This window comes from Ranitomeya imitator, chromosome 5, assembly GCF_032444005.1.
Source record: "Ranitomeya imitator isolate aRanImi1 chromosome 5, aRanImi1.pri, whole genome shotgun sequence".
NCBI classification, from domain to species: domain Eukaryota; kingdom Metazoa; phylum Chordata; class Amphibia; order Anura; family Dendrobatidae; genus Ranitomeya; species Ranitomeya imitator.
This window is the reverse complement of record NC_091286.1, coordinates 200,667,554-200,695,489: the sequence shown is the minus strand read 5'-3', so window position 1 is coordinate 200,695,489 and position 27,936 is coordinate 200,667,554. Positions and strand designations below refer to the sequence as shown.

The following is a 27,936-nucleotide window of genomic DNA, read 5'->3' as shown; positions in this document are numbered from 1 at the left end:
AGTTAATAAAAAAAAATAAAGTTTGTATATGCAGGTTAGCTGTAATTAGTCGGTTTGTTTTACCTTTAGTGTTAAAACCACAAGATATCTACAACTGTTCCAATGCTACAAACTTTCAAAGAGCCCGAAAGAGAGGGGAAACAAGAGTGGTATAACAAAAAAAAACACATTAAGCAGTCATAGAAAGATTTTTATATTTTTTATTAATGTTCACTTAAAAATTCATAACATAATATGAATACCCTGAACTATTTATAAAGGCTTCAGCTTCATTAGTAAGATTGCTTTAGTTTCTGAATATTGCTGAATTAAAATTCAAGCACCAATCTGTTCTCTCCAAAACATAGCCTGAATCTTTGTCAACAACTACAGAAAACCAGTGTGTGCATGATTATACTAAAGAGCACATATTACTATAAATAAAAACTACTATTTTAAAGATGTAGTGGTAGATGTTGAGTTCTAAAGTATTAGAAATTATGCACAGTGCAAATAAACTGTTGGCAGGATCCTATTGTTCGGTTGGAGGTATTCAAGGATGAAGACAAGCTGTTCAGTTTTGTTCAGTTGCCTTTTTAGACATTCTAGAATAAAAAATAAAAAAAAGGTTTGATGTTACGAAAAGTAAAAAAAATTCAAAAGGGTTGGAAAAAATCATGCACAATAAAAGGGCACAGTTATGTTTATAGCACCAAACAGGGCATCATAGACTACATGTACACATGTAGTCGAGTCTACAGTTAATAGTAGCAGTTAACATTCCTAAAATAACTTGTTTGAATCAATTCTAATGCTATATACATCATTCACTGCCCAACTCATGACCATTCAATTCTAAAATGTATGCTGGGAAATATTTTATTTTTTTTGTTAAAATATCTTTTCTTGTAATATTGATTTAATATATCTTAAGCCATTTCCTCCCTAAGCCTGTTTCACCTTCATGACCAGGCCGGTTTATACCATTCTGACCACTGTTACTTTATGTGGTAATAACTCTTTTACGCGTCAACGGCTGCCACTGATTGAGAGTGTTTTTTCGTGACATTGTACTTCAGGATTAGCAGAACATTTTTGGCCAATAGGATTACCGCTTATTTATGAAAATATCAAAAATTTGACAAAAAAAAAAATTGAAAATGTCAAACTTTGAATTTTTATGCCCTTAAACCAGACTACATGAAATCATTAATAAACATTTACCTCATGTCTACTTTACATCAGCACAGTTTTTTTTTTTTGTTTGTTTTTTTTAAAGTTTGTTAGGAAGTTATAAGGGTTTAAAGTTAATCATCAATTTTTCATTTCACAACAAAAAATTTTTATAAAACCATTTTTTTGGGTGGGGGGGTAGGGAGGCACATCACAGTTGAAGTGACTGAGGGGCCCATGACAGGAAGTACCCCAATGGACAGATTTAAAAACAGCAAACCTTAAAGTGCTCGAAAACGCATTCAAGAAGTTTATTAACCCTTTCGATGCTTTACAGAGATAAAAGCTAATTTTAATTTTTCACAAGGCAAGGGTAACAGGAGAAATTGCACATCAAATAATATGGTTCTTTTTCTCCTGCGTACAGATACCCTATATGTAGTGAAAAATTAAAATTACTGTTTGGGCACCCGGCAGGGCTCCTAAGGGAAGGAGTGCCATTTGAGCTTTGGAGCGCTAAATTGTCTGAAATAGATAGGGGACACCATGACGCGCTTTTTTTTTTTGTTTTGTTTTGTTTTCTTTTTATTAGGCACACGTGACCCCATTTTACAAACTACTTGTTGCTAAATAAACATTGCAAATGTGCTATTGTAGTGCTCAGTACGTTGTACTGCGCCAAAACAATTTCACAGGGAACTAATACAGTATTTGTAATTTCTCCAAAAAGAATACATTTTAAATTTTTCACTGACTAATCCAATTGGAGTGAAGAACTAATAAAACATAACTTTTAATGACAAATTATGTAAATTTTTTGTTTTACTATTATTAAAAACAAAAGTGCCTGGTCAACCGCAATATTCCAGTGATATCTTTATTGACATCTTCGATTTAAGCACAGATTTTAGACAATCTAATAACTTGTGATAAACTATAAGGTATCGTGCCCTATCAAACTGGAGAGCAAATTTTATTTAATTACTGCAACACAATATTTTCTCCCCTTTTGTTTATATACTGTCATTCAGGTTTTTTCCCCCCACAGTATAACAGATTTATTCTATATAATATTTCCTGTGTGAACCAGAGAAGGTAACCACCCCTAAAGGGCTTTAAGTCTGGATGTTATGTGTATTTACAGCTGCTGCTGCAATATCTATTCTATGTGTGTACACTGTATGTAATTTATCTATTCTATACGGTCGTATCATGCTGTGATTTTACTGTATGCGGCTGATGTAATGTTGGGCTTACAAATACATGGTGGGTGTGTAAAAATCGGACAGCACTCGCATTGTCGAAGTGCCATGCAATTTTTTCTCGCACCCATTGACTTTAAATCGGAGAGTTTTGTTCGATATATGAGGACATTCACAACATGCTGTGATTTTGTTTTTTTTGTCTGATTTTGGCAAAAAAAGAAAAAAAACAAAAAAACAAAAAGAAGGATCCATTCACTTTAATGAAGCATCAGAGTTATTAAGGACTCCGTCTGGCCTGTGCTCAGCACTGTCCTTTTCAATACTGCACAAAACTGTTGTGCCCAAAAAGACTGACACCGCCAGATCATGAGCCAGACTGCATTCACATTGTCTCCATCTGCCTCATTACAGTGAATCTCCTGCCAGAGGTTCTGTCTGAATTACATATTTCAGAGATTTACAGGAAAATCACTCCTGGCTGTGAGTGTCGGAGGTTAGCCGTCATGTTAGCTGAACATCCAGCATTGATCGTGTGGGTACAGCTCTTGTGCCCGCGCAGTCTCCAGAACATATCAATACGTCTAAGCTCGGGAACCCTCCCTCGCAGCATTTAAAAGGCTAGGAGATCACTAATGATCTTGGCATACAAGGGTTAAACAGCTGGGGGCAGTGCAGGCACCGACCTGGCTGTGACAGACGAAGCTCAGCTAGACCTATGCAGAGCTCCCGGGGGCGATAGTGTTGGCAGTATTCCTGAGCCCATACAAAAGCCAATGACGTACAGATACATCATATGTCCGCAAATCACTGCTAAATACGATCTACCAATATGTTGTTATCTGCTGGGAATGGGTTAATAAAGATGCCCTCCCCCCAGATCTTTCAAATGGCCCATTTTGATTCAGGTTTTCAGCTCACTGAAGAATTGTATTAGAGTTGTTGCATATAGAAGTCTATGTTGTGGGAAAGAGGAGAAAGGAGATAGAAATGGATACACAGAAACCTGTTAGAAAATGCAAGTTATTGACTTATAGCCTGTTTTCTAGTCCAGATATGTGCCAACACGTCACCAATTTTCTAAATATATTTTTATTTGACTAGATGTTGGTAACAACCCATCCAATCCACACATAATGAGGTGACACAGGGAAAAAAAGTATAGAACATGCTTACCGAAATGTAATACTTTGTATGAAAAGCCTTTGTTCGTGATGACATTTTCAAGACGCCTCCTGTATGGAGAAACTAGGTGCAAGCATTGCTCAGGTGTGATTTTGGTTCATTCTTCCACACAAAACCCTATTCAAATCCGTAAGGTCCCGTGGACTCCTATAAACGCTGAGCTTTAATTCCTTCCATAAATTTTCTATTGGATTCAAGTCAGGTGATTGGCTGGGCCATTCTCTGAAACCAATTGAGAGAGTTTTCTTGGCTGTGTGTTTGGGATCATTTTCTTGCTGAAATGTACACCCCCATTTCACCATCATCCTGGTAGATGGCAGCAGAGTTTTATTAAGTACGTCTCGGTACATTTGTCCATTCACCTTTCCTTCAATGATATGAAGCATGCCAGTTCCGTTTGCTGAAAAACAGCCCCACACCATGATGTTCCCATCTCCAAACTTCAATGTTGGTATGGTGTTTTGGGGAGATATGCAGTGGCTTTTCTCCTTCAAACATGGTATGTAATATGGAATTCAAAGAGTTCAAGTTTGGTCTCATCTGACAAGATTATAATCTCACAGTATTCCACAGGCTTGTTGAAATGTTGTTGTGCAAACTTTAAATGCCCTTGAACATGCTTTTGTTCAGTAAGTGAGTATTGCATGGTGAGCGTGCATACAGGTTATGAAGTTTGAGTGCATTACTTATTGTTTTCTTTTAAACAAATTGTACCTGCCTATTTCAGATCTTTCAGTAGCTCTCAACAGATGGTCCTTGACTCTTGAACAGCTCTTCTGTTAATTCTTTTCACTCCTCTGTCTGCAAAGGTCTTGAGACAGCTTACTGGTTTTATCCATCATGTTTCTTGTGTGGCACCTTGGTAATGAGACACCTTTCATAAGCCATCTTCAGTTGAACCAGCAGATATTTTTCACTAAGTGGCAAGATTGCTTTCTATTTACTGATAGATTCTAGCTGATGTCATGCCTTTCCATGGACCCTATGGTCTGTCGCACCAGCACCCCGACTCAATTCTAGAGTGCAGGCCAAAATATTTGTATTTCCATGGATTTGTGCGCCTGTCTCATCATGTGTTCAATACTTTTTCCCTGTGCCACTTCTCATTACACACACAACTTTATGGACATCTATGGTTTGACTTCTTTGCCTGTGTGGATTCGGTGGGTTGCTACAGACATCTGGTGAGAATTTCATGTCAATACCACCTTTCAAAAATATAATTACTTAGAAAATTGGTGATGTGTTCAATACTTACCGTATTTCATCCTCTATGTTTAATTAAAAAAAAATAATTATATACACACACGTTGCACAAACACATTTATTTTTGTTATTGTGCAAGAAAACAAAGCTCTTCTGTTGAGAAGTGAACTTACTTGTACTTGATCAGCCGAGATCCTTGAACAAGTTGTGCACCCTCATTGGTAAAATGACATGCAAACAATAACCAGTTTCGGGGCTGCACTTTGTAGGCAAACCGCATGAACAGCAATGAATAGCAAGTGAGGGCTAATAAAGATAAAAAAAAAAAAAGTTATCACTAGCATAAAAAAATGCACCAACATTTTCTTACAGAAATAGATTTCTATATTTCAAAACAGGTAAACGCAGCTAGGAAAAATACACCCGAACATAATACAATGGGCTTCCCAATCGGTTTTTATTAACCGTTAGGTGCTAGACCTACCTCTTCATCCTCCAACGTCATATGTGAATGACTGTTCGGTAATCCAATGAGGAGTTAAAGTCCAGCCTCGGCATCTTCTGCAGGACTTGACGTTCAGACTGCCTTCCTTTGATGGATGCGGATGAGGTCTCTAATGCACATCAAATTCTGGCCCATGGGCCAAATCTGGCCTGCCAGGGGAGTATATTTAGCCCGCGATGATAGGTGGGTCCCTTGAGTATATTTGGCTAGCCCGGAATCGCACTTTCAACTATTATAAGCATCCTAGATGCCAATACAGTTGAAAGCAATGATGGAGGCGGGAGAGTCCGATGATGCTCCCTCTGCAATCCATACCCGGTCTGCGGCTGACATCTTAGCAAAGTAGGCTATGGAGGATATGTTACCATACACGTAGCTCCCGGGGATTTGCCAAGAGGACCAATCACTGCCGCTCCAGAAGCAATAACTTTGATACAGTTGTTCCTGCCTGTCAGCAGGTTCATTATCCATAACAGTGGTCTTTGCTTAGGAAGGAGCGTTTTCACTCCGATCAGCGCAGAAAACCAGTGTGGCAATGATAGATAGTGAAGCTGCAGACAGGCAGGGAAAAGTCTTGTAATAAAGTAGTAGTATGGACCAAGGAGCAACGCACACTCACTACACAACACTGAAGGTGGTATATGCTCTGAGTTACATAGCGCCACTAGGTATATTAAGAAATGGCACAAATTTTTTACTGATAGTCAGATTAGCATATAACACTAATTTGTATATTTTCCCCATATTAATAAAAGCCATTTCCTCTCTGATTTATTAACGATATATTAAGAATATATTCTACTTCTAATTTAGTTTTTCTATTACCAGTAGTATATTAAAATAAAAAAGGCAGGGGTAATTTTTGGTGAAGGACCTTAAAGAGGACCTATTTATACTAGCTAACCGGTGGCACTAAACAACCACTTCAGATGCACACTGAACGATGTGTAATATATCGCTCAGTGCGCATAGATGGGTTTTGTTCCTGGCAGGGCAGGACTATATGATGCCGAGAAAAAAGATTTTTTGGGTGCAAAATTAAAAAAAGATAATTTCACCAAGCAAATAGGCGTTGTGCATGTTTGCAGGGTGATCAAAAACCTGTTTATATTTTGTAATTACCAGGAAAAGATTATTGCTAGGAATACTCGCACAAGGTACTTGTGCAGTGTAAATTCCTCTAGAGAATGAAGTGAATGGCTTAAAGGGACTATTAGTAGGATGAACCCTCCTAACCCGTCTATATGGGCATGCAGGTCACAGGAAGCGGAGTTATTAATAAACAAAACTACAATACCTTGATATCGGCGATATCCGATGTCTTAGTCCAGAGAAGTTCATGTTTTTCTTACACATAAACGAGCGATTTAGATTTATGGGCCGGACACTGATGAGAATCTGTCTCCAGAGATTATTTTACATTAAAGAGGGTGTTATCAGTGTGAGACATAATGACTGACAGTCTGCTCTCCATCACACTGGTAACTTCCCCTTTCATTTAAAATATGTACTGGAGGGAGAATCTCAGGGAGATCTATGACTGGATCATAGATCTTAACAGCTCATTCACATATTCCAGAGAAAGCCACATTTTTCTTAAGACATCAAATGGCAGATATATGGCATAGGTTTATTACACTTTCTATGACCTGCATGTAGACCGCTTAGGAGGGTAGATCCTACTGACTGAGTCCTTTTATTATCTTGGTGTAGAGTAGAATGATTCTGGTTTCTAGAGTGCAGGAGAATTGCTTTTCAGGGGCAGAAAATTCTAGAACGAGAGACAGAATACTTGAACTAAGGAGAGGTGGTGGTGGAGGATTAGGTCAGTGGCTAGGGAGATCCACGTGTACAAAACAGTGAAGACAAACACGCCCACCAAGTTTGACAAATACCAGGTGTCCAACAACCAAAACGGGATAGCTTGAGGTGGTTTAAAAAAAAAAAAAAAAACACACATTGATATGGCTTTTGAATGCGCCAGCTTGATATTTTAACACTAGGTTTAGCGAACTCATAAGAGTAGGTCTCCAGACTTTTCTAAATAGCTAAACACAAAAAAGTACATCTGGATGCACATGTGCTGTCCTTGGTGGTTTAGAGATAATTTTAGTATGGTAAACTGGAGATAGGTTGATACTACTCGTCAGAAGAGGTGCTTAGAGCTAGATGTGACAATGTGGTGAGAGCACTTGAGGCACAAATATTGAATGGGGTTAGCTGGTAACCTTGGTAAACTGCCTCAGAGTGATTACTATGGGAAATGGGTGTCTGGATGTGACTCCTGACCCTATCAGTGCTGAATGTGGGTCTCAAGGCGGGAGCGGTTGGGGGAACACTGGTCTACAGGATTAGAAAGTAAGGTTTGTAATTGTGATCAAAAACTGGCTCAAAGACCATACCCGGAGAGTTGTGGTGAATGACGTAAATTTAAATGATCCCCCCGTTATGTAGTATATCCCAAAGTTCAGTGCAGAGTCTGCAATGATTCAACTTATTTATCAGTGATATAGAAGGTGGGAATAAGTGTTGTTTCTAATGTTTGCACTTGACACCACAACCATGCAGTACAGTGCAGTCTATGGAATATGTTGCCAAGTTACAGGCTAAATTGGATACACTGAATGTTTGAGCATCCACTTTGCATTACTCCACATTGAACATCATTTGCTAAGATATGCATCTGGGCACTAATCTCAGGGCACATATTTGTTCTAGAGGGAGTAATACTAGGAGAGTCACTTGTAAGGAAGGATCTGAGTGTGTTTGTAGATCACAGACTACATATCAGCATGCAATGTCAATCAGCAGCTTCTAAGGCCAGCAGTATATTGGGAATCACAGGACAGGGACATAATAACAACCATCTTACAAAGTGTTAGTGTGACCTTATCTGAAATACAGCGGGGAAAAAAAGTATTTCATACGTTGTCCTATTTTGCAAGTTTTACGAACTACAAAGAATGGAGAGGTCTGTAATTTTTATCGTAATGTGAGGCAGTGACCCATTACAGCTAGGGGGCGCTGTATGTGCGCTCCAGAATGTGCATGGAAGTGTAGTGAGGCCATGAGAGCATACTGCAGACAAAGGTGTGGCTGTAATAAGAAAAACAGTGACTGATTAAAAGCCCAGTAGTAGAGGGGGAGGTGTGTCAGTGTTGGTTTGGAAACAGACAGAGAAGTTGTCTGCAGAGCTCTTGGTGTGGGGAGCAACACATGGGCAAAAGGAACGGACACCCTGTGTCCCAGGCTGTCTTGTGTTGCCAGGCTACCATCCGGAGGATAGCGTGTGGTGCATGGCGTGAGTAGAGACTTGGTATCGGCGGGCGGTCACCCCAGGGAAACTGGACAAATGCAAGTCTGGCCTGTGTAGGGACTGCAAAGGTACAGCCGGTTACTGTGTATTTCTGATGGACTATGAAGAAGCCCTGTACTGTATATTTTCCTTTGGCCTGGATGAAGATGCCGTTTACTATGTATTGCTAAATGACTCTGAAGTAACACAATAAAGGAAATGGGAGATGTTTATTAGCATCCTGGATAGGACCTGTGCACAGTATATACCATATGGGAATAAACATACTAGAAATAGGAGGAAACCAATATGGCTAAATAGAGCTGTAAGGGGCGCAATTAGTGACAAAAAGAAAGCATTTAGAGAATTAAAGGAAGTCTGTAGTGATGAGGCATTAAATAAATACAAAAAATTAAATAAATTCTGTAAAAAGCAAATCAAGGCAGCAAAGATTGAGACAGGGAGACTAAGTGCCAGAGAGAGTAAAAATAATCCCAAAATATTCTTTAACTACGTAAATAGTAAGAAACTAAAAAATGATAGTGTTGGCCTCCTTAAAAATAGTCTGGGTGAAATGGTGGATGAGGAAAAAGCCAATATGCTAAATGACTTTTTTTCATCAGTATTTACACAAGAAAATCCCATGGCAGACAAAATGACTAGTGATAAAAATTCCCCATTAAATGTCACCTGCTTAACCCAGCAGGAAGTACGGCGGCGTCTAAAAATCACTAAAACTGACAAATCTCCGGGCCCGGATGGGATACACCCCCAAGTACTGCAGGAACTAAGTACAGTCATTGATAGACCATTATTTTTAATCTTTAAAGACTCCATAATAACGGTCTGTACCACAGGACTGGCATATAGCAAATGTGGTGTCAATATTCAAAAAGGGGACAAAAACTGAACTCGGTAATTATAGGCCAGTAAGCTTAACCTCTACTGTGGGTAAAATCCTGGAGGGTATTCTAAGGGATGCTATACTGGAGTATCTGAAGAGGAATAACCTCATGACCCAGTATTAGCACGGGTTTACTAGGGACCGTTCATGTCAGACTAATCTGATCAACGTCTATGAAGAGGTAAGTTCCGGACTGGACCAAGGGAACCGAGTGGACGTAGTGTATATGGACTTTTCAAAAGCTTTTGATACGGTGACACACAAAAGGTTGATACATAAAATGAGAATAATGGGGATAGGGGAAAATATGTGTAAGTGGGTTAAGAGCTGGCTCAGGGATAGGCAACAAAGGGTAATTATTAATGGAGCACACTCGGACTGGGTAGCGGTTAGCAGTGGGGTACCACAGGGGTCAGTATTAGGCCCACTTCCTTTTTAACATATTTATTAATGACCTTGTAGGGGGCATTCAGAGCAGAATTTCAATATTTGCAGATGACACTAAACTCTGCAGGGTAATCAATACAGAGGAGGACAATTTTATATTACAGGATGATTTATGTAAACTAGAAGCTTGGGCTGATAAATGGCAAATGAGCTTTAATTGGGATAAATGTAAGGTCATGCACTTGGGTAGAAGTAATAAGATGAATAACTATGTGCTTAATTCTTAAACTCTGGGCAAAACAGTCAATGAAAAAGACCTGGATGTATGGGTGGATGACAAACTTAAATTCAGTGGCCAGTGTCAGGCAGCTGCTACAAAAGGCAAATAAAATAATGGGATGCATTAAAAGAGGCATAGATGCACATGAGAACATAATTTTACCTCTATACAAGTCACTAGTTCGACCACACTTAGAATACTGTGCACAGTTCTGGTCTCCGGTGTATAAGAAAGACATAGCTGAACTAGAGCGGGTGCAGAGAAGAGCGACCAAGGTTATTAGAGGACTGGGGGGTCTGCAATACCAAGATAGGTTATTACACTTGGGGCTATTTAGTTTGGAAAAACAAAGACTACGGGGTGATCTTATTATAATAATAATCTTTATTTTTATATAGCGCTAACATATTCCGCAGCGCTTTACAGTTTTGCACACATTATCATCACTGTCCCCGATGGGGCTCACAATCTCGAATCCCTATCAGTAGGTCTTTGGAATGTGGGAGGAAACCGGAGTGCCCGGAGGAAACCCACGCAAACACGGAGAGAACATACAAACTCTTTGCAGATGTTGTCCTGGGTGGGATTAGAACTGCAAGGCTGCAGTGCTAACCACTGCGCCACTGTGCTGTCCCCTCATAAATATATGAGGGGACAGTACAAAGACGTTTCTGATGATCTTTTTAATCATAGACCTAAGACAGGGACAAGGGGGCATCCTCTACGTCTGGAGGAAAGAAGGTTTAAGCATAATAGACGCGGGTTCTTTACTGTAAGAGCAGTGAGACTATGGAACTCTCTGCCGTATGATGTTGTAATGAGTGATTCATTACTTAAATTTAAGAGGGGACTGGATACCTTTCTTGAAAAGTATAATGTTACAGGGTATATATACTAGATTCCTTGATAGGGCGTTGATCCAGGGAACTAGTCTGATTGCCGTATGTGGAGTCAGGAAGGAATTTTTTTCCCCAAAGTGAAGCTTACTATTTGCCACATGTTTTTTTTTTGCCTTCCTCTGGATCAACATGTTAGGGCATGTTAGGTTAGGCTATGGGTTGAACTAGATGGACTTAAAGTCTTCCTTCAACCTTAATAACTATGTTACTATGTTTTTGTCTGAACTTGCTTGGGTCACTGCCGATTCACTGCATATGGTCCTACCGCTGCATCACAGTAGGTACACTTCCACTAAAAGACAGAATCTAAAAATAAAAACCAGAAAATCACATTTCATGATTTTTCACTAATTAAATTGTATTAAATAAGCATTTGATCACCTACCAACCACCAAGAATTCTTGCTCTCTCAGACCTGTTAGTTTCTAATTAAGAATCCCTCCTACTCTGCACGCATTACTTGTATTATTGCACATGTTTGAACTTGTTACCTGTATAAACGACACCTGTCCAATCAAAATCACACTCCAACCTCTTCTCCAAGGCCAAGACTAAAGTGCTGTCTAAGGACACAGGGACAAACTGTAGATCTGCACAAGGCTGGGATGGGCTACAGACAATAGGCAAGCAGCTTGGAAAGAAGGCAACAACTGTTGGCACAATTATTAGAAAATGGAAGAAACACAAGATGACTGCCAATCTTCCTCGGTCTGGGGTTCCATGCAGGATCTCACCTCGTGGAGGCAAGGTTGATTCTGAAATTAGCCCAGAACTATACGGGAGGACCTGGTCAATGACCTGAAGAGATCTGGGACCACAGTCTCAAACATTACCATTAGTAACACAATACACCATCATGGATTAGAGCCCTGCAGGGCATGAAAGGTCACCCTACTCATGCCAGCACATGTCCAGGACCGTTTAAAGTTCACCAGTCACAATCTGGATGATACAGATGCATGGGAGAAAGTCCTGTGGTCAGAGGAGACCAAAATAGAACTTTTTGGCATCAACTCCACTCGCTGTGTTTGGAGGAAAAAGTAAGATGAGTACAACCCATACTGAAGGCAGAATGGATCGGGTCACGTATGGCAAAATTTTGGCCAACAACCTGCTTCCCCCAGTAAGAGCATTGAAGATGGGTCGTGGCTGGGTCTTCCAGAATAACAATGACCTGAAACACACAGCTAGGGCAACTAAGAAGTGGCTTTGTAAGAAGTATTTCAAGGTCCTGTAGTGGTCTAGCCAGTCTCCATACCTGAACCCAATAGAAAATCTTTGGACAGAGCTGAAACTCAATGTTGCCCAGTGACAGCACAAAAAAAATGAAAGATCTGTATGGAGGAGTAGAACACAATCCTTGCTGCAGAGTGAGCAAACTTGGTCAAGAACTACAGGAAATGTCTGACCTCTGATTGCAAAAAAACAAAAACTTTCTGTACCAAATACCAAGTTTTATTTTTTCAAAGATTCTGTCTCTCACAGTTGAAGTGTACCTATGATAAAAATTACAGACCTCTCCATTCTTTGTAGGTGGGAAAACTTGCAAAATCGTCTATGTATTAAATACTCTTTTGCCCCACTGTATGCAGTTCAGTTCTAGGCACCAGTTCATACAAAGGATGCCCCAACGCTAGAAAAGGTGAAAAAAATGGGACGAGAAAATGGATGCGACATGGAATATCTTGGTTATGAGACAATATTAAAATATTTACATTTATTTAGTCTTCAGATAAACAGGACATGATTATCGTATAGAGATGGAACCAGAAGTTTACATACGATACATAAAAAGTTACATATGCATGTTTTTCTCAATACCTGACATGAAATGAGAATAAACCTTCCACAAGCTTCTCACAATTCTTGGTTGGAAATTGGGCCCATTCCTCCTGACAAAACTGGTGTAACTGATCCAGATTTGTAGGTTGCCTTGCTCGCACCTGCCTTATTAGCTTTGCCCATAAATTTTCAAAAGGATTGAGATCAGAGCTTTGTGATGGCCACTCCAAAACATTTACTTTGCTATCCTTAAGCCACTTTGTTACCCTTTTGGCAGTATGCTTTGGGTCACTGTCCATTTGGAAGACCCATTTCAGCCCAGGCTTTAACTTCCTGGCTGAGGTCTTGAGATGTTGCTTCAGTATTGCGACAATCTTCTTTTCTCATGATGCCAATAATTTTGTGAAGTGCAACAGTCCGTCCTGCAGAAAAACAGCCCCACAACAGGATGCTGCCACAACTGTGTTTCACAGCTGGGATGGTGTTCTTAGGCTTCCAAGCTTCTCCCTTTTTCCTACAAAGTAACAATGGTCATTATACCCAAAAAGTTCAATTTTAGTTTCATCAGACCACAGGATATGTCTCCAAAAATTAAGGTCTTTGTTCCTGTGTGCATTTGCAAACATTAATCTGGCTTTGTTATATTTCTTTTCCAGTAGTGGTTTCTTCCTGGCAGAGTGGCCTTTCATTCCATGTTGATACAGTATTTGTTTCACTGTGGACATTGACACAATCTTACCGGCTTCCGCCATCATCTTAACAATGTTTTTTTTGCTTTTGTCCTTGGGTTGATATGCACATGTCAGACCAAAGCACGTTCATCTCTGGGACACAGAACGTGTCTGCTTCCTGAGCGGAATGAGGCTGGACATTTCCATCTTGTTTGTACCGATGAATTAGACAAATCAGGTAACTTGAAATTTTACCCAAGGATGAGCTAGGCTTGTGCAAGTCCACAATTCTCTTCCTGATATCTTGGCTGATTTCTTTAGACTTTCCCATGATGCTACACAAATAAGCAGTGTGTGGTGAGCATTAAAATACATCCACAGGTGTATCTCCAACTCAGATGTTGCCAAAAAACGAAGCTTAAAAACACATGACATTATTATATGGGCAGTCCAGAATTGTTTTAAGGCATAGTAATCTTAGTGTATGTAAATTTTTGACTTTGTAGTTATAAAAATGCCTTAAAACATTCTCGCTCTCCAATTATTCCGGCATTTGTCAAATATTAATAATTATGGTAATCCTAATTGACCTAAAGCGGGAAAGGTTTATTCTGATTTCATGTCAAATATAGAAAAACATGCATAATGTGTCTAGTCTAATTTCAACTGTACAAGTCCAGAAATGGAGCATATACAAAGTGCGGTCAAAAGCGGTTTCATTTTAGACATAAATGCCTCAGAGTTGCTTCTCCAACAAAAAATAGAATTTCAACTTCATAGAAAAAAAAAAAAAACTACTTACCAAATGTCATACGGCCACTAATGATCTCGGGTGATTTTTTCATGTCATTCAACGCAGCAATTGGGAGCCCCCAGTTTGCGACTGGTCCCCAGAAGTGCTATAGAGATCATAATATCAATAAGCGAATATTCAGAATAAACGAGTACATACTTAAAAGCATTTTTTACTAGCTAGTAGTGTTACGCACAACCGTGAACAGACTCTACAACATGTTACAAAATTATAGAATTATGTTTATATATAGTAGAATGAAAAGGAATACATTTTTCCAAAGACACGTTGTGTATCAACATCTCCTACGATTTCCGCATGCAGTTCTGCATGGTTTACTTTTAGTAGATGCAAATCAGTCTGGATCGCGTGTTGGACATAGGTGACCATCTCTACTTTTTGTGAGTGTACTCTAATACTGTATTTCATGGCCCGCTTATGGATCCCATGCCCAGACTTTACGTTAGTCTCCTGACGTGAACTTACAGCCTGATCAAGAGACCAGCGATCAGCCCGATTACGGTGGTCCGTATACAAACTGTGAAATACGGCCATCTCATCCTGGCCTAATGTTGTTCACAAAAGGTCTACTGGACCCCCAGAATCCAGTTGGACCAGAATATATGCACAATATCTGCCTACTGGTATCCTGGCATCAGTGCCGCAAACCTCAAAATGCAGAAGCGAGTAGTGCTAGAGAACCCACTGTCCCAGTAATGCAGAACAAGTTCTCTAGTGAGACAGATGCTCTTTGATGTTCGTCTCCGCTCTTGCTAAAAGATGACCATTTTAAATAGATGATCCTCTGTTAACCCCTTAACGCCCCATGCAGCCTATATTGGGGTGTGTGGAGTGGGTTCTGGAGTCACTCATGCGCCACACACACACACAACACATGACGGATGTGCTACAAAGCTGGCATCTGCCTCTAACAGGTCCAATTGCTACTATTAACACCTCAAATACTACTGCCATTCATTAAAGGTGCACTTAAGCAATGAGATCCTGCTTGGGAATCCATCACCCTTCTCTTCTACCTAATGTGACAGCCAAGTGCAAATGGGTGGCCTTCCGAAGGCCACCGTCACTGCCACGTTAGTACTGCTGCGCAGACCTATGGTTAGCTTCAGAGCCAAATGAGCTTAGGACTATATACTGCAAATAGCTTGTGCAAAATGGCTTTTTCCTTCCCTTTTAAGTGCAGTTATGACAGAATTCTCACACAACAGTGACAGTATAATTCTATAAAAAAAAAAAAAATACTCTGCAAATTTTCTTACCGTACTGTGGGTTTAACAGCCATTGTTTCAGAAATCCATAAGACGCAGTAGGAAAGACAAGGAATGAGAAAAAAAACAAAAAAAAACAAAAAAACACATTATTGCAGCAGAAACAACATCGATACACCATTCCCACAGGCCCCCCCCGACAAAGTCCTCTGACTTCTAATTATCACCTAAGTACTAGTGCACAGGAGTAACAAAGTCAGTGATAAAATTATCTACTTATCCAGACCCGTGAGCTTTCAAGAACGCTGATCAGTCGCTGCTGGAAACTGAGCACTGTCACTCAATCTACTCACCACTGTGTTTCATGCTTGAAGCCATTGAATGAAAATAAAAGAACAAAGGCGTCTCTGGCCATCACATGATTCGGCAAGTTTAGTACACCTAAATTTAAAGGGGTTGACAAGTAAAAACTAGTTATCACCTAACAAGTGATAATTTGCCGGTCTTGGGGGTCTGAAAGCTGGGGTCCGCAGAACATGAAACTTTTATCCTGGTAAAATAGAGCAGTAGTGCAGATGCCTGACCGCATCCATTCATATAGGGCTGCCAAGCAATGTGCCCAGCATTTTATGGCAAACCTAATGAGAATGAATGGAGCGGCAGTCAGGCATGCCCACTGCCACGCCATTCTAAATGATAAAAGTTCCAAATGCAGATAAGAAGTCCATGTCTTGAGTGTATGCCTCCAAAAATTAGCAAGTTACTACCTATCCTGTGAATTCACCATACACACCAAGAAGTGTTCCAGAACTGATCATCGCCTCTATGTAGCTGAGCCGATCGGGCTGTGGCAGATTCTAGTCTCTCATGGAGGCTATTGAAGCATGCTAAAAGTTAAAGAAAAATGTTTTTAACAATATAAAAAAAATATAAAAAGTTCAAATCACCCGCCTTTTGCCCCATTCAAAATAAAATCATAAAAAAAAAAAAAAAAATCAAACAGACATACCGTATTTGGTATCACTGCATTCACAATCGCCCAATCGAAAAAAAAGAAAAAAGAAAAAAAAGATGGATGAAAGGGAACCGGTCACCTGAATTTGGCAGGATTGGTTTTCGGTCATATGGGCGGAGTTTTCGGGTGTTTGATTCACCCTTTCCTTACCTGCTGGCCGCAATATTGGATTGAAGTTCATTCTATGATCTCCGTAGTACACGCCTGCACAAGGAAATCTTGCCTTGCGCAGGCGTGTACTACGGAGGACATAGAATGAGCTTCAATCCCATATTGCGGCCAGCATGCAGCCAGCGGGTAAGGAAAGGGTGAATCAAACACCTGAAAACTCCGCCCATATGACCGAAAACCGGTCCAGCCAAATTCAGGTGACAGGTTCCCTTTAACCTGATCGCTAAACGGTGTAGTGATAAAGTCAAAACACCAGAATTACGGTACATGTTATTGGTCACCGCAACATCGCATTAAAATTAAATAACGGGCGATCAAAAGATTGTATCTGCACCAAAATGGTATCATTAAAAATGTCAGCTCGGCACGCAAAAAATAAACCCTCACCCGACCCGAGATCAGGAAAAATGGAGACGCTACGGGTATCGGAATATTGCACTATGTTTTTTTTGTGGCAAAGTTTGGAATTTTTTTTCACCACTTTGATAAAAAAGAACCTAGACATGTTTGGTGTCTATGAATTCGTAATGACCTGGAGAATCATAATGGCAGGTCAGTTTAAGCAAAAAACAAGAGTGGCATTGCACTTTTTATGCAATTTCACCGCACTTGGAATTTTGTTTCCCTTTTTCTAGTAAAAGACATGGTAAAACCAATGGCGTCGTTCAAAAGTACAACTCGTCCCACAAAAGATAAGCCCTCACATATTGAAGGAAAATTTAAAAAAAGTTATGATTCCGAGAAAGAGGAGCAAAAAACTAAAGCGCAACACCGAAAAACGCTCAGGGGGTGAAGGGGTTAAAAGAGAAAAAGAAAAAGAACAAAGACATTGAAAAACTGGAGCAAGTTGAGAGAAGAGCTACCAGGATAGTGAGCAGACTGCAAAGTATGGCTAGTTTCACACTAGCGTTTTGAGGAGCTGCGGAGGGCTGCGGACTTCCTCCTTGAAGCCCCGCCCTCGGCCGTACCTCTGCCGCTAGCTCCGCCTACTTCTGCATGCGGCCTGCGTACCTATCTTTAACATTAGGTACGCAGGTCGTGCGGCTGTATGCGGATGCTTCCGCTTGCGTCGTTTTGACGATGCGGAGAAAAAAAAGAAATTGCAACCAGTTGTGTCCTACGCTGGTCGCCGCATCGTCAAAACGACCCATGCAGAAGCATCCGCATACAGCCGCACTATCTGCGTGCCTAATGTTAAAGATAGGTACGCAAGCAGCATGCAGAAGTAGGTGGAGCTAGCGGCCGAGGGCGGGGCTTCACGGAGGAAGTCCGCAGCTCCTCAAAACGCTAACGTGAAACCGGCCTATGTCCTACGAGAAGCGGTTAAAGCATTGCAGAATGTTTAGCTTGCAAAAAAGAAGGCTAAGAGGAAACTTGATAGCCGTCTACAAATATTTGAACAGATGTAACTGTGTAGCGTGATCATCCTAATTCTCATTAGCACATGGAAACAAGAGATGAAATAAAATTGAAAGGGAGAATATACAGATTAGGTATTAGAAAAAACTTTTTGAGGGTAATCAATGAGTGGAACAGGCTGCCACGAGAGGTTGCGAGTTCTCCTTCAATGGAAGTCTTTAAACAGAGGTTGGACAGACATCTGTGTGAGATGGTTTAGTGAATCCTGCATTGAGCAGGGGGTAGGACCAGATGACCCTGAAGGTCCCTTCCAACACTAACGTTCAAGGATTCTGACTGCAGGCACCACCAAAGGTCCCAAGAAAGGCAGTCTGAATGGCACAGAGGTAAAGCATGTGCTTTCATTCTCAAGAAAGTCAGATTTAGACGAGCACATCACAGAAAGTTATCCCCCATCAATAGGGCAGGGGGCAGCCGAATAACTTGGTACAAACACTTCAGTTTCATTTGAATGTGGGATTTGTTCCTACTGCAGCGTCACCCTGATATCCTTGAACAGTCACACTGTGTTTGCAGGGTTATTATTCCAATAATAGTCACTGCAGTCTGAGCATGTGATACATTCCATCATGACCACAGCAAAGTGCACAGGGACTTGGGGCTTTACAACATAGTGTATGGGCCCTAAAAGTGGCTACCTGAACAGATTCAGATATTTCCATACATGACCTAAGCAGAAAACTCACCTATCTGCAGCGCATCGTAGAGAAACACCCAAGTGCCTTTTCGAATATAGATATTAGACTAATATCGATCTAAATAATTTCTCATCAATAGTCAACATCAAATGCTTGATTATAGGGATCTGAATGGTTTTATGTTTAGACAGAAGCCTTTTTCAGCTTAATTACCTGTTTTGATGGCTTTAATAAAATGCCTGTTAAAGTAACCCAACATCTAATGGACTTTAAAGTCCCCCACACACCATAGAAGAACCTTGTCTGAACCAGACGATATCGCCAGATTCCGAGAACACTCTATTGTGTATTGGGGCCACAGACAGGTGATTGTCAGGAGAGACAAGTATAGGCTTGCCCAAATACAGACTGACAACTTGTTCATTCTCCAAATGACAAGCCAGCGCACAGGAGTTCAGAGGCAGCTCTCAGAGAACACAGGAGCAGCGATCGCCACTCGCCAGAATAAGCGCTCCTTCAAGGGAGAGATGTCTCCAATATCTGCTGGATGAACAATCAATGGCTGACAGCTATCTAATGTGTATGGCTGGCTCAAGATTAACCCCTTAGTGACAGAGCCAATTTGGTACTTAATGACCGAGCCAATTTTTACAATTCTGACCACTGTCACTTTATGAGGTTATAACTCTGGAATGCTTCAACGGATCCCGCTGATTCTGAGATTGTTTTTTCGTGACATATTGTACTTCATGTTAGTGGTAACATTTCTTCGATATTACTTGTGATTATTTATGAAAAAAACGGAAATATGGCGAAAATTTGCAATTTTCAAACTTTGTATTTTTATGCCCTTAAATCAGAGAGATATGTCACGAAAAATAGTTAATAAATAACATTTCCCACATGTCTACTTTACATCAGCACAATTTTGGAAACAAAATTTTTTTTGTTAGGGAGTTATAAGGGTTAAAATTTGACCAGCAATTTCTCATTTTCACAACACCATTTTTTTTTTAGGGACCACATCACATTTGAAGTCATTTTGAGGGGTGCATATGATAGAAAATACCCAAATGTGACACCGTTCTAAAAACTACACCCCTCAAGGTTCTCAAAACCATATTCAAGAAGTTTATTAACCCTTTACGTGCTTCACAGGAACTGAAACAATGTGGAAGGAAAAAATGAACATTTAACTTTTTTTTGCAAACATTTTAATTCAGAACCATTTTTTTTATTTTCACAAGTGTAAAAACAGAAATGTAACCATAAATTTTGTTATGCAATTTCTCCTGAATACGGCAATACCCTGTGGGGGTAAACCACTTTTGGGCGCACCGCAGAACTTGGAAGTCAAGGAGCGCCGTTTTACTTTTTCAATGTAGAATTGGCTGGAATTGAGATGGGACGCCATGTCACGTTTGGAGAGCCCCTGATGTGCCTAAACAGTGGAAACCCCCCACAAGTGACACCATTTTGTAAACTAGACCCCTTAAGGAACTTATCTAGATGTGTGGTGAGCACTTTGAACCCCCAAGAGCTTCACAGAAGTTTATAACGTAGAGCCATGAAAATAAAAAAATCGCATTTGTTTACACAAAAATTATCTTTTTGCCCCCAAATTCTTATTTTCACAAGGGTAACAGGAGAAATTAGACGACAAAAGTTGTAGTGCAATTTCTCCTGAGTACGTCGATACCCAATATATGGGGGTAAACCACTGTTTTGGCGCACCGCAGAGCTAGGAAGAGAAAGAGTGCCGTTTTTCTTTTTCAATGTAAAATTGTCTGGAATTGAGATCGGATGCCATGTCGTGTTTGGAGAGCCCCTGATGTGCCTAAACAGTAGAAACCCCGCACAAGTGACCCCATTTTGGAAACTAGATGTGTGGTGAGAACTTTGAATGCCCAAGTGCTTCACAGAAGTTTAGAATGCAGAGTCGTGAAAATAAAAAATATTTTTTTTCCCACAAAAAAGATTTTTTAGCCCCCAAGTTTTTATTTTCACAAGGGTAACAAGAGAAATCAGACCCCAAAAGTTGTTGTCCAATTTATCCAGAGAACGCTGATGCCCCATATGTGGGGGTAACCCACTGTTTGGGCGCACGGAAGAGCTCAGAAGGGAGGGAGCACCATTTGACTTTTTGAGCGCAAAATTGGCTGTCGTGTTTGGAGACCCCCTGATGTACCTAAACAGTGGAAACCCCCCAATTCTAGCTCCAACCCTAACACACCCCTAACCCTAATCCCAACCCGATCCATAATCCTAATCACTAACCCTAACGATAATCACAACCCTTACCCCAAAACAACCCTAATGTCAACCCTAACCATAACCCTAATCAAAACCCTAAATCCAACACACCCCTAATCCTAATCTCAACCCTAACCTCAAACCTAACCCTAATCCCAATACACCCCTAATCACAACCCTAACCTTAACCCTAATCCCAAACCTAACCCTAATCCCAAGCATAACCCTAATGCCAACCCTAATCCAAACCCTAACCCTAATCCCAACTCTAACCCTAACTTTAGCCCCAACCCTAGCCCTAACTTTAGCCCCAACCCTAACGCTAAGGCTACTTTCACACTTGCGTCGTTTGGCATCCGTCGCAATCCGTCGTATTGGACAAAAAACGGATCCTGCAAGTGTGCCCGCAGGATGCGTTCTTTGCCCATAGACTTGTATTGCCAACGAATCGTGACGGATGGCCACACGACGCGTCCATCGTGCACTGGATCAGTTGTGTTTTGGCGGACCGTCGGCACAAAAAAAGTTCAATGTAACTTTTTTTGTACGTCGCGTCCGCCATTTCTGACGCACATGCGTGGCCGTAACTCCGCCCCCTCCTCCCCAGGACATAGATTGGGCAGCGGTTGCGTTGAAAAACTACATCCGCTGCCCACGTTGTGCACAATTTTCACAACGTGCGTCGGTATGTCAGGCCGACACATTGCGACGGCCCCGTACCGACATAAGTGTGAAAGAAGCCTAACCCTAATTTTAGCCCCAACTGCTCTTCTCCTGCCGGCCAGCAGATGGCGACAGATGGCGGGCGCACTTCGCATGCGCCCGCCATTTTCTTTTGCCATGAAGACGCCGGCGGCCAGGAGGAGCAGCAGGAGGACCCAGGGACACCGGTAAGTATGGCAGGGTCCCCGAATCCCCCTATTTCTCTGTCCTCTGATGTGCGATCACATCAGAGGACAGAGAATTACACATTACTTTTTTTTTTTTTTTTTGCGGTCGCCGGTAAACAGTTAATTACCGGCGATCGCAAAACAGGGGTGTTAGGGCTAGCGGAACGCACCAAATAACGCACTGCGCCCGCCATTTTTTTGCCGGAAAAAGATGGCGGCGCCCATCAGGAGCCACGAGGAGCACCGGGGGAGACAGGTAAGTATTGGGGGGCTACCTGGGACCCCATTTCTCTGTCCTCTGATGTGCGATCACATCGGAGGACAAAGACATTAACCCCTTTCTGCCATTAGACGTACTATTGCGTCCATGTGGGGTGGGCTTTACTTCCCAAGGACGCAATAGTACGTCATATGCGATCGGCAGCGCTCACGGGGGGAGCGCCGCCGATCGCGGCCGGGTGTCAGCTGCCTATCGCAGCTGACATCCGGCACTATGTGCCAGGAGCGGTCACGGACCGCCCCCGGCACATTAACCCCCGACACACCGCGATCAAAGATGATCGCGATGTGCCGGCGGTGCAGGGAAGCACCGCGCAGGGAGGGGGCTCCCTGCGGGCTTCCCTGAGCCCCCCGCAGCAACGCGAAGTGATCGCGTTGCTGCGAGGGTCTTACCTCCCTCCCTCCCTGCTCCAGGCCCGGATCCAAGATGGCCGCGGATCCGGGTCCTGCAGGGAGGGAGGTGGCTTCACAGTGCCTGCTCAGAGCAGGCACTGTGAAGCAGCCTGCACTGCTCTCAGATCAGTGATCTGACAGAGTGCTGTGCAAACTGTCAGATCACTGATCTGTGATGTCCCCCCCTGGGACAAAGTAAAAAAAAAAATTTTCAAATGTGTAAAAAAAAAAAATAAATAAAAAAAAAAAACAAAATAATGAAAAAAAAAAAATAATATTATTCCCATAAATACATTTCTTTATCTAAATAAAAAAAACAAAAACAATAAAAGTACACATATTTAGTATCGCCGCGTCCGTAACGGCCCGACCTATAAAACTGGCCCACTAGTTAACCCCTTCAGTAAACACCGTAAGAAAAAAAAAAAAAAAACGAGGCAAAAAACAACGCTTTATTATCATAACGCCGAACAAAAAGTAGAATAACACGCGATCAAAAAGATGGATATAAATAACCATGGTACCGCTGAAAGCGTCATCTTGTCCCGCAAAAAACGAGCCGCCATACAGCATCATCAGCAAAAACATAAAAAAGTTATAGTCCTGAGAATAAAGCGATGCAAAAATAATTATTTTTTCCGTAAAATAGTTTTTATCGTATAAAAGCGCCAAAACATAAAAAAATGATATAAATGAGGTGTCGCTGTAATCGTACTGACCCGAAGAATAAAACTGCTTGATCAATTTTACCAAACGCGGAACGGTATAAACGCCTCCCCCAAAAGAAATTAATGAATAGCTGTTTTTTGGTCATTCTTCCTCACAAAAATCGGAATAAAAAGCGATCAAAAAATGTCACGTGCCTGAAAATGTTACCAATAAAATCGTCAACTCGTCCCGCAAAAAACAAGACCTCACATGACTCTGTGGACCAAAATATGGAAAAATTATAGCTCTCAAAATGTGGTAACGCAAAAAATATTTTTTGCAATAAAAAGCGTCTTTCAGTGTGTGACGGCTGCCAATCATAAAAATCCGCTAAAAAACCCGCTATAAAAGTAAATCAAACCCCCCTTCATCACCCCCTTAGTTAGGGAAAAATTTTAAAAATTTATTTATATCCATTTTCCCGTTAGGGCTGGGGCTACAGTTAGGGTTGGGGCTACAGTTAGGGTTGGGGCTACAGTTAGGGTTGGGGCTACAGTTAGGGTTGGGGCTACAGTTAGGGTTGGGGCTACAGTTAGGGTTGGGGCTACAGTTAGGGTTGGGGCTACAGTTAGGGTTGGGGCTACAGTTAGGGTTGGGGCTACAGTTAGGGTTGGGGCTACAGTTAGGGTTGGGGCTACAGTTAGGGTTGGGGCTACAGTTAGGGTTGGGGCTACAGTTAGGGTTGGGGCTACAGTTAGGGTTGGGGCTACAGTTAGGGTTGGGGCTACAGTTAGGGTTGGGGCTACAGTTAGGGTTGGGGCTACAGTTAGGGTTGGGGCTACAGTTAGGGTTGGGGCTACAGTTAGGGTTGGGGCTACAGTTAGGGTTGGGGCTACAGTTAGGGTTGGGGTTTAGATTACATTTACAGTTGGGAATAGGGTTGGGATTAGGGGTGTGTCAGGGTTAGGGGTGTGGTTAGGGTTACCGTTGGAATTAGGGTTAGGGGTGTGTTTGGATTAGGGCTTCAGTTATAATTGGAGGGTTTCCACTGTTTAGGCACATCAGGGGCTCTCCAAACACGACATGGCGTCCGATCTCAATTCCAGCCAATTCTGCGTTGAAAAAGTAAAACAGTGCTCCTTCCCTTCCGAGCTCTCCCGTGTGCCCAAACAGGGGTTTGCCCCAACATATGGGGTATCAGCGTACTCAGGACAAATAGGACAACAACTTTTGGGGTCCAATTTCTCCTGTTACCCTTGGGAAAAAACAAACTAAGGGCTAAAAAATAATTTTTGTGGGAAAAAAAAAAAAAGATTTTTTATTTTCACGGCTCTGCGTTATAAACTGTAGTGAAACACTTGGGGGTTCAAAGTTCTCCCAACACATCTAGATGAGTTCCCTGGGGGGTCTAGTTTCCAATATGGGGTCACTTGTGGGGGGTTTCTACTGTTTAGGTACATTAGGGGCTCTGCAAACGCAATGTGACGCCTGCAGACTATTCCATCTAAGTCTGCATTCCAAATGGCACTCCTTCCCTTCCGAGCCCTCCCATGCGCCCAAACAGTGGTTCCCTCCACATATGGGGTATCAGCGTACTCAGGACAAATTGGACAACAAATTTTGGGGTCCAATTTCTCCTGTTACCCTCGGGAAAATACAAAACTGGGGGCTAAAAAATAATTTTTGTGGGAAAAAAATGTTTGTTTTATTTTCTGCATTATAAACTTCTGTGAAGCCCTTGGTGGGTCAAAGCGCTCACCACACATCTAGATAAGTTCCTTAGGGGGTCTACTTTCCAAAATGGTGTCACTTGTGGGGGGTTTCAATGTTTAGGCACATCAGTGGCTCTCCAAACGCAACATGGCGTCCCATCTCAATTCCTGTCAATTTTGCATTGAAAAGTCAAACGGCGCTCCTTCCATTCCGAGCTCTCCCATGGGCCCAAACAGTGGTTTACCCCCACATATGGGGTATCAGCGTACTCAGGACAAATTGTACAACAACTTTTGGGGTCCATTTTCTCCTGTTACCCTTGGTAAAATAAAACAAATTGGAGCTGAATTAAATTTTTTGTGAAAAAAAGTTAAATGTTCATTTTTATTTAAACATTCCAAAAATTCCTGTGAAGCACCAGAAGGGTTAATAAACTTCTTGAATATGGTTTTGAGCACCATGAGGGGTGCAGTTTTTAAAATGGTGTCACACTTGGGTATTTTCTATCATATAGACCCCTCAAAATGACTTCAAATGAGATGTGGTCCCTAAAAAAAATGGTGTTGTAAAAATGAGAAATTGCTGGTCAACTTTTAACCCTTATAACTCCCTAACAAAAAAAAATTTTGGTTCCAAAATTGTGCTGATGTAAAGTAAACATGTGGGAAATGTTACTTATTAAGTATTTTGTGGGACATATATCTGTGATTTAATTGCATAAAAATTCAAAGTTGGAAAATTGTGAAATTTTCATAATTTTCGCCAAATTTCCGTTTTTTTCACAAATAAACGCAAGTACTATCAAAGAATTTTTACCATAGTCATGAAGTACAATATGTCACGAGAAAACAATGTCAGAATCACTGGAATCCATTGAAGCGTTCCAGAGTTATAACCTCATAAAGGGACAGTGGTCAGAATTGTAAAAATTGGCCTGGTCATTAACGTGCAAACCACCCTTGGGGGTAAAGGGGTTAAAAAGAAATCGTGTTTTTTCTTGCGATCGCCGGTAAACGGTTAATTACCGGCGATCGCAAAAGCGGGGTCGGTAAAAACCAACCCGAATCATGTTCTATGGGGTCTCGGCTACCCACGGCAGCCGAGACCCCGGAGAAAATCGGACTCTGGGGGGCGCTATTTACTTTTTCCACAGCGCCGTTAATTAACGGCGCTGTGGTTTAAGTACCCTTAGCGGCCGCCGTTAAAAGGCGTATCGGCGGTCGTTAAGGGGTTAAAGGGAATCTGTCACCAGGTTGGGCCGATCCGAGTAACGGTCACCGCCTTTCAGGGCTTATCTACTGCATTCTATAATGCTGTATATCTGCACCCGACATGAAAGAGAAGAAAAGTAACTTATTATACTCACCTGCGGGGCGGTCCGATCCGGGGGGAGGAGGGCACTCTTCTTGGCCTGGCACCTTCCATCTTCCCAATGTCACCCTCCTCCTTGGTTCTTGTGGATGAAGCGTCCCTGTATCATCCACACTGTCTACTCGGCATCGCGCTCCTGCGCAGGCGTACCTATCTGCCCTGTTTAGGGCAGAAAAAAAAAAAAGTACTGCAGTGCGCAGGTGCCGGGGTTCTGTGACCTTTCCCAGCACCAAGAAACAGGCTCTCCGTGCTGTGACTGTCACACAGCGGCGTCACATGCAGCTACGGAGCCGAACAGCTGATCAAGAGGAGCGATCCAGGTATTCCCGATGCAGCTTATTCGGTAAGCGCTATAGCTTGCTGAACAAGGAGGGAGCCGAACATTCGCTCATCTCTGGTCTTCATGTAGTGCCCTGATTAGGAATTCATACTGATGGCTTCTAACAGGTCACTGATCCCTCACTGACCTGCCCCCCCTTTTTACATACTGAATATTATATGTATTGGAAAAAAAATAAAAATAAATAACCTTCAGCAGGCAGGTGCCGGGGCTGCAGCATGATCACATGTATAATGTGTATTTAATTATTTTATTTGCTGGTATAAATAAATAAATATAAAAAAAATAAATTAAATCTGTCTCAAAATGGTACCGGCCACGCCTGAGCAGGAGCAGACAGCGCCATCTTGCTAGAGAAAAAAAAATTGCCTCCACCAGCGCCTGGGCATTAGAATCTATCGGACTGCTGATAGATGCTACCTTGCAGGCACGACCGGCACCATATTGAGACAGAACTTCTTTATTTTTCTTAATTTATTTATATCAGCAAATAAAATATTTAAACACACATTATACATACGGTCATGCTGCACCGGTGCCTGCCTGCTGAATGTGTTTTTTTCCAATACATATATTCAGTATGTAATATAGGGGGCAGGTCTGAGAGATCAGTCACCTGTCAGAAGACAGAGATGAATTTATAATCAGAGCACCACATGAAGACCCCCAGACAGACTGCCCCGAAGTATGAGCATATCCATAGCTCAAAACTGAAAATAAAGATTAAGCAACAACCACAAGATGGATTTCATCAATCAAGGTATCATTATTCAGTATAATGGCGCCGACCTGACACTGTCTGTAGGTTATGGTGCACAATCCTGCCGACAGGTTCCCTTTAAGGTTTTTGCACCAAAAACGTAGCAAAACCTGATACCTGAGTGTTTTGCACTAACTCATTGCCTTCTATGGGTGAAAACAAAAACCTGCTAAAACGCTGAAAGAAGTGACATGCTGCAGTTTTCCAACTCCGTGAGAGGAACAATAGTGTGTGTACATGAGACTTCTGAAATATCATTGCTGTTGCTGTTAATTGTAAAACAGCTTAAAATTTGCATAAAAAAGCAGCAAAAATGCAAAGTGTGAACTTAGCCTAAGTGTACACTGCGGAACATTTACAGGAGCTTACTGATTAAAAAAAAAAAATTAGCGGGATTTTTTTTTATCCAGTCATGGATATAATTGTACAACTTTTTTTTTTTTTTTTTTAAAGCAAAGTGGGCGCAACTAAGGTAGGACAGGGCGTGGCCAAAGGCGTCTATCAAATTCGTCATAAATTTCACTAAAAAGATGGTATCAAAATTTTTTTAAAAAAA

The 27,936-nt window shown here is 41.5% G+C and overlaps 1 protein-coding gene across 2 annotated transcripts in view; it reads right to left on the bottom strand.

Annotated features, from left to right (window-relative positions):
* Positions 1 to 180: 180 nt before the first annotated feature.
* MPC1 (mitochondrial pyruvate carrier 1) overlaps positions 181 to 27,936 on the bottom strand; it is a 45,731-nt gene continuing 17,975 nt past the window's right edge. Inside the window, exons 1-3 of one of the 2 annotated variants that reach the window (XM_069769505.1) lie at positions 14,271 to 14,363; positions 4,919 to 5,051; positions 181 to 584 (exon numbers count right to left, since the gene is read on the bottom strand). In XM_069769505.1, the coding sequence (XP_069625606.1) occupies positions 554 to 584; positions 4,919 to 5,051; positions 14,271 to 14,313 (207 nt within the window). In that variant the 5' untranslated portion in view covers positions 14,314 to 14,363 and the 3' untranslated portion in view covers positions 181 to 553. Of the gene's footprint in view, positions 585 to 4,914; positions 5,052 to 14,270; positions 14,368 to 27,936 lie in introns of those variants that run through there. The other variant, XM_069769506.1, reaches the window with a different exon arrangement.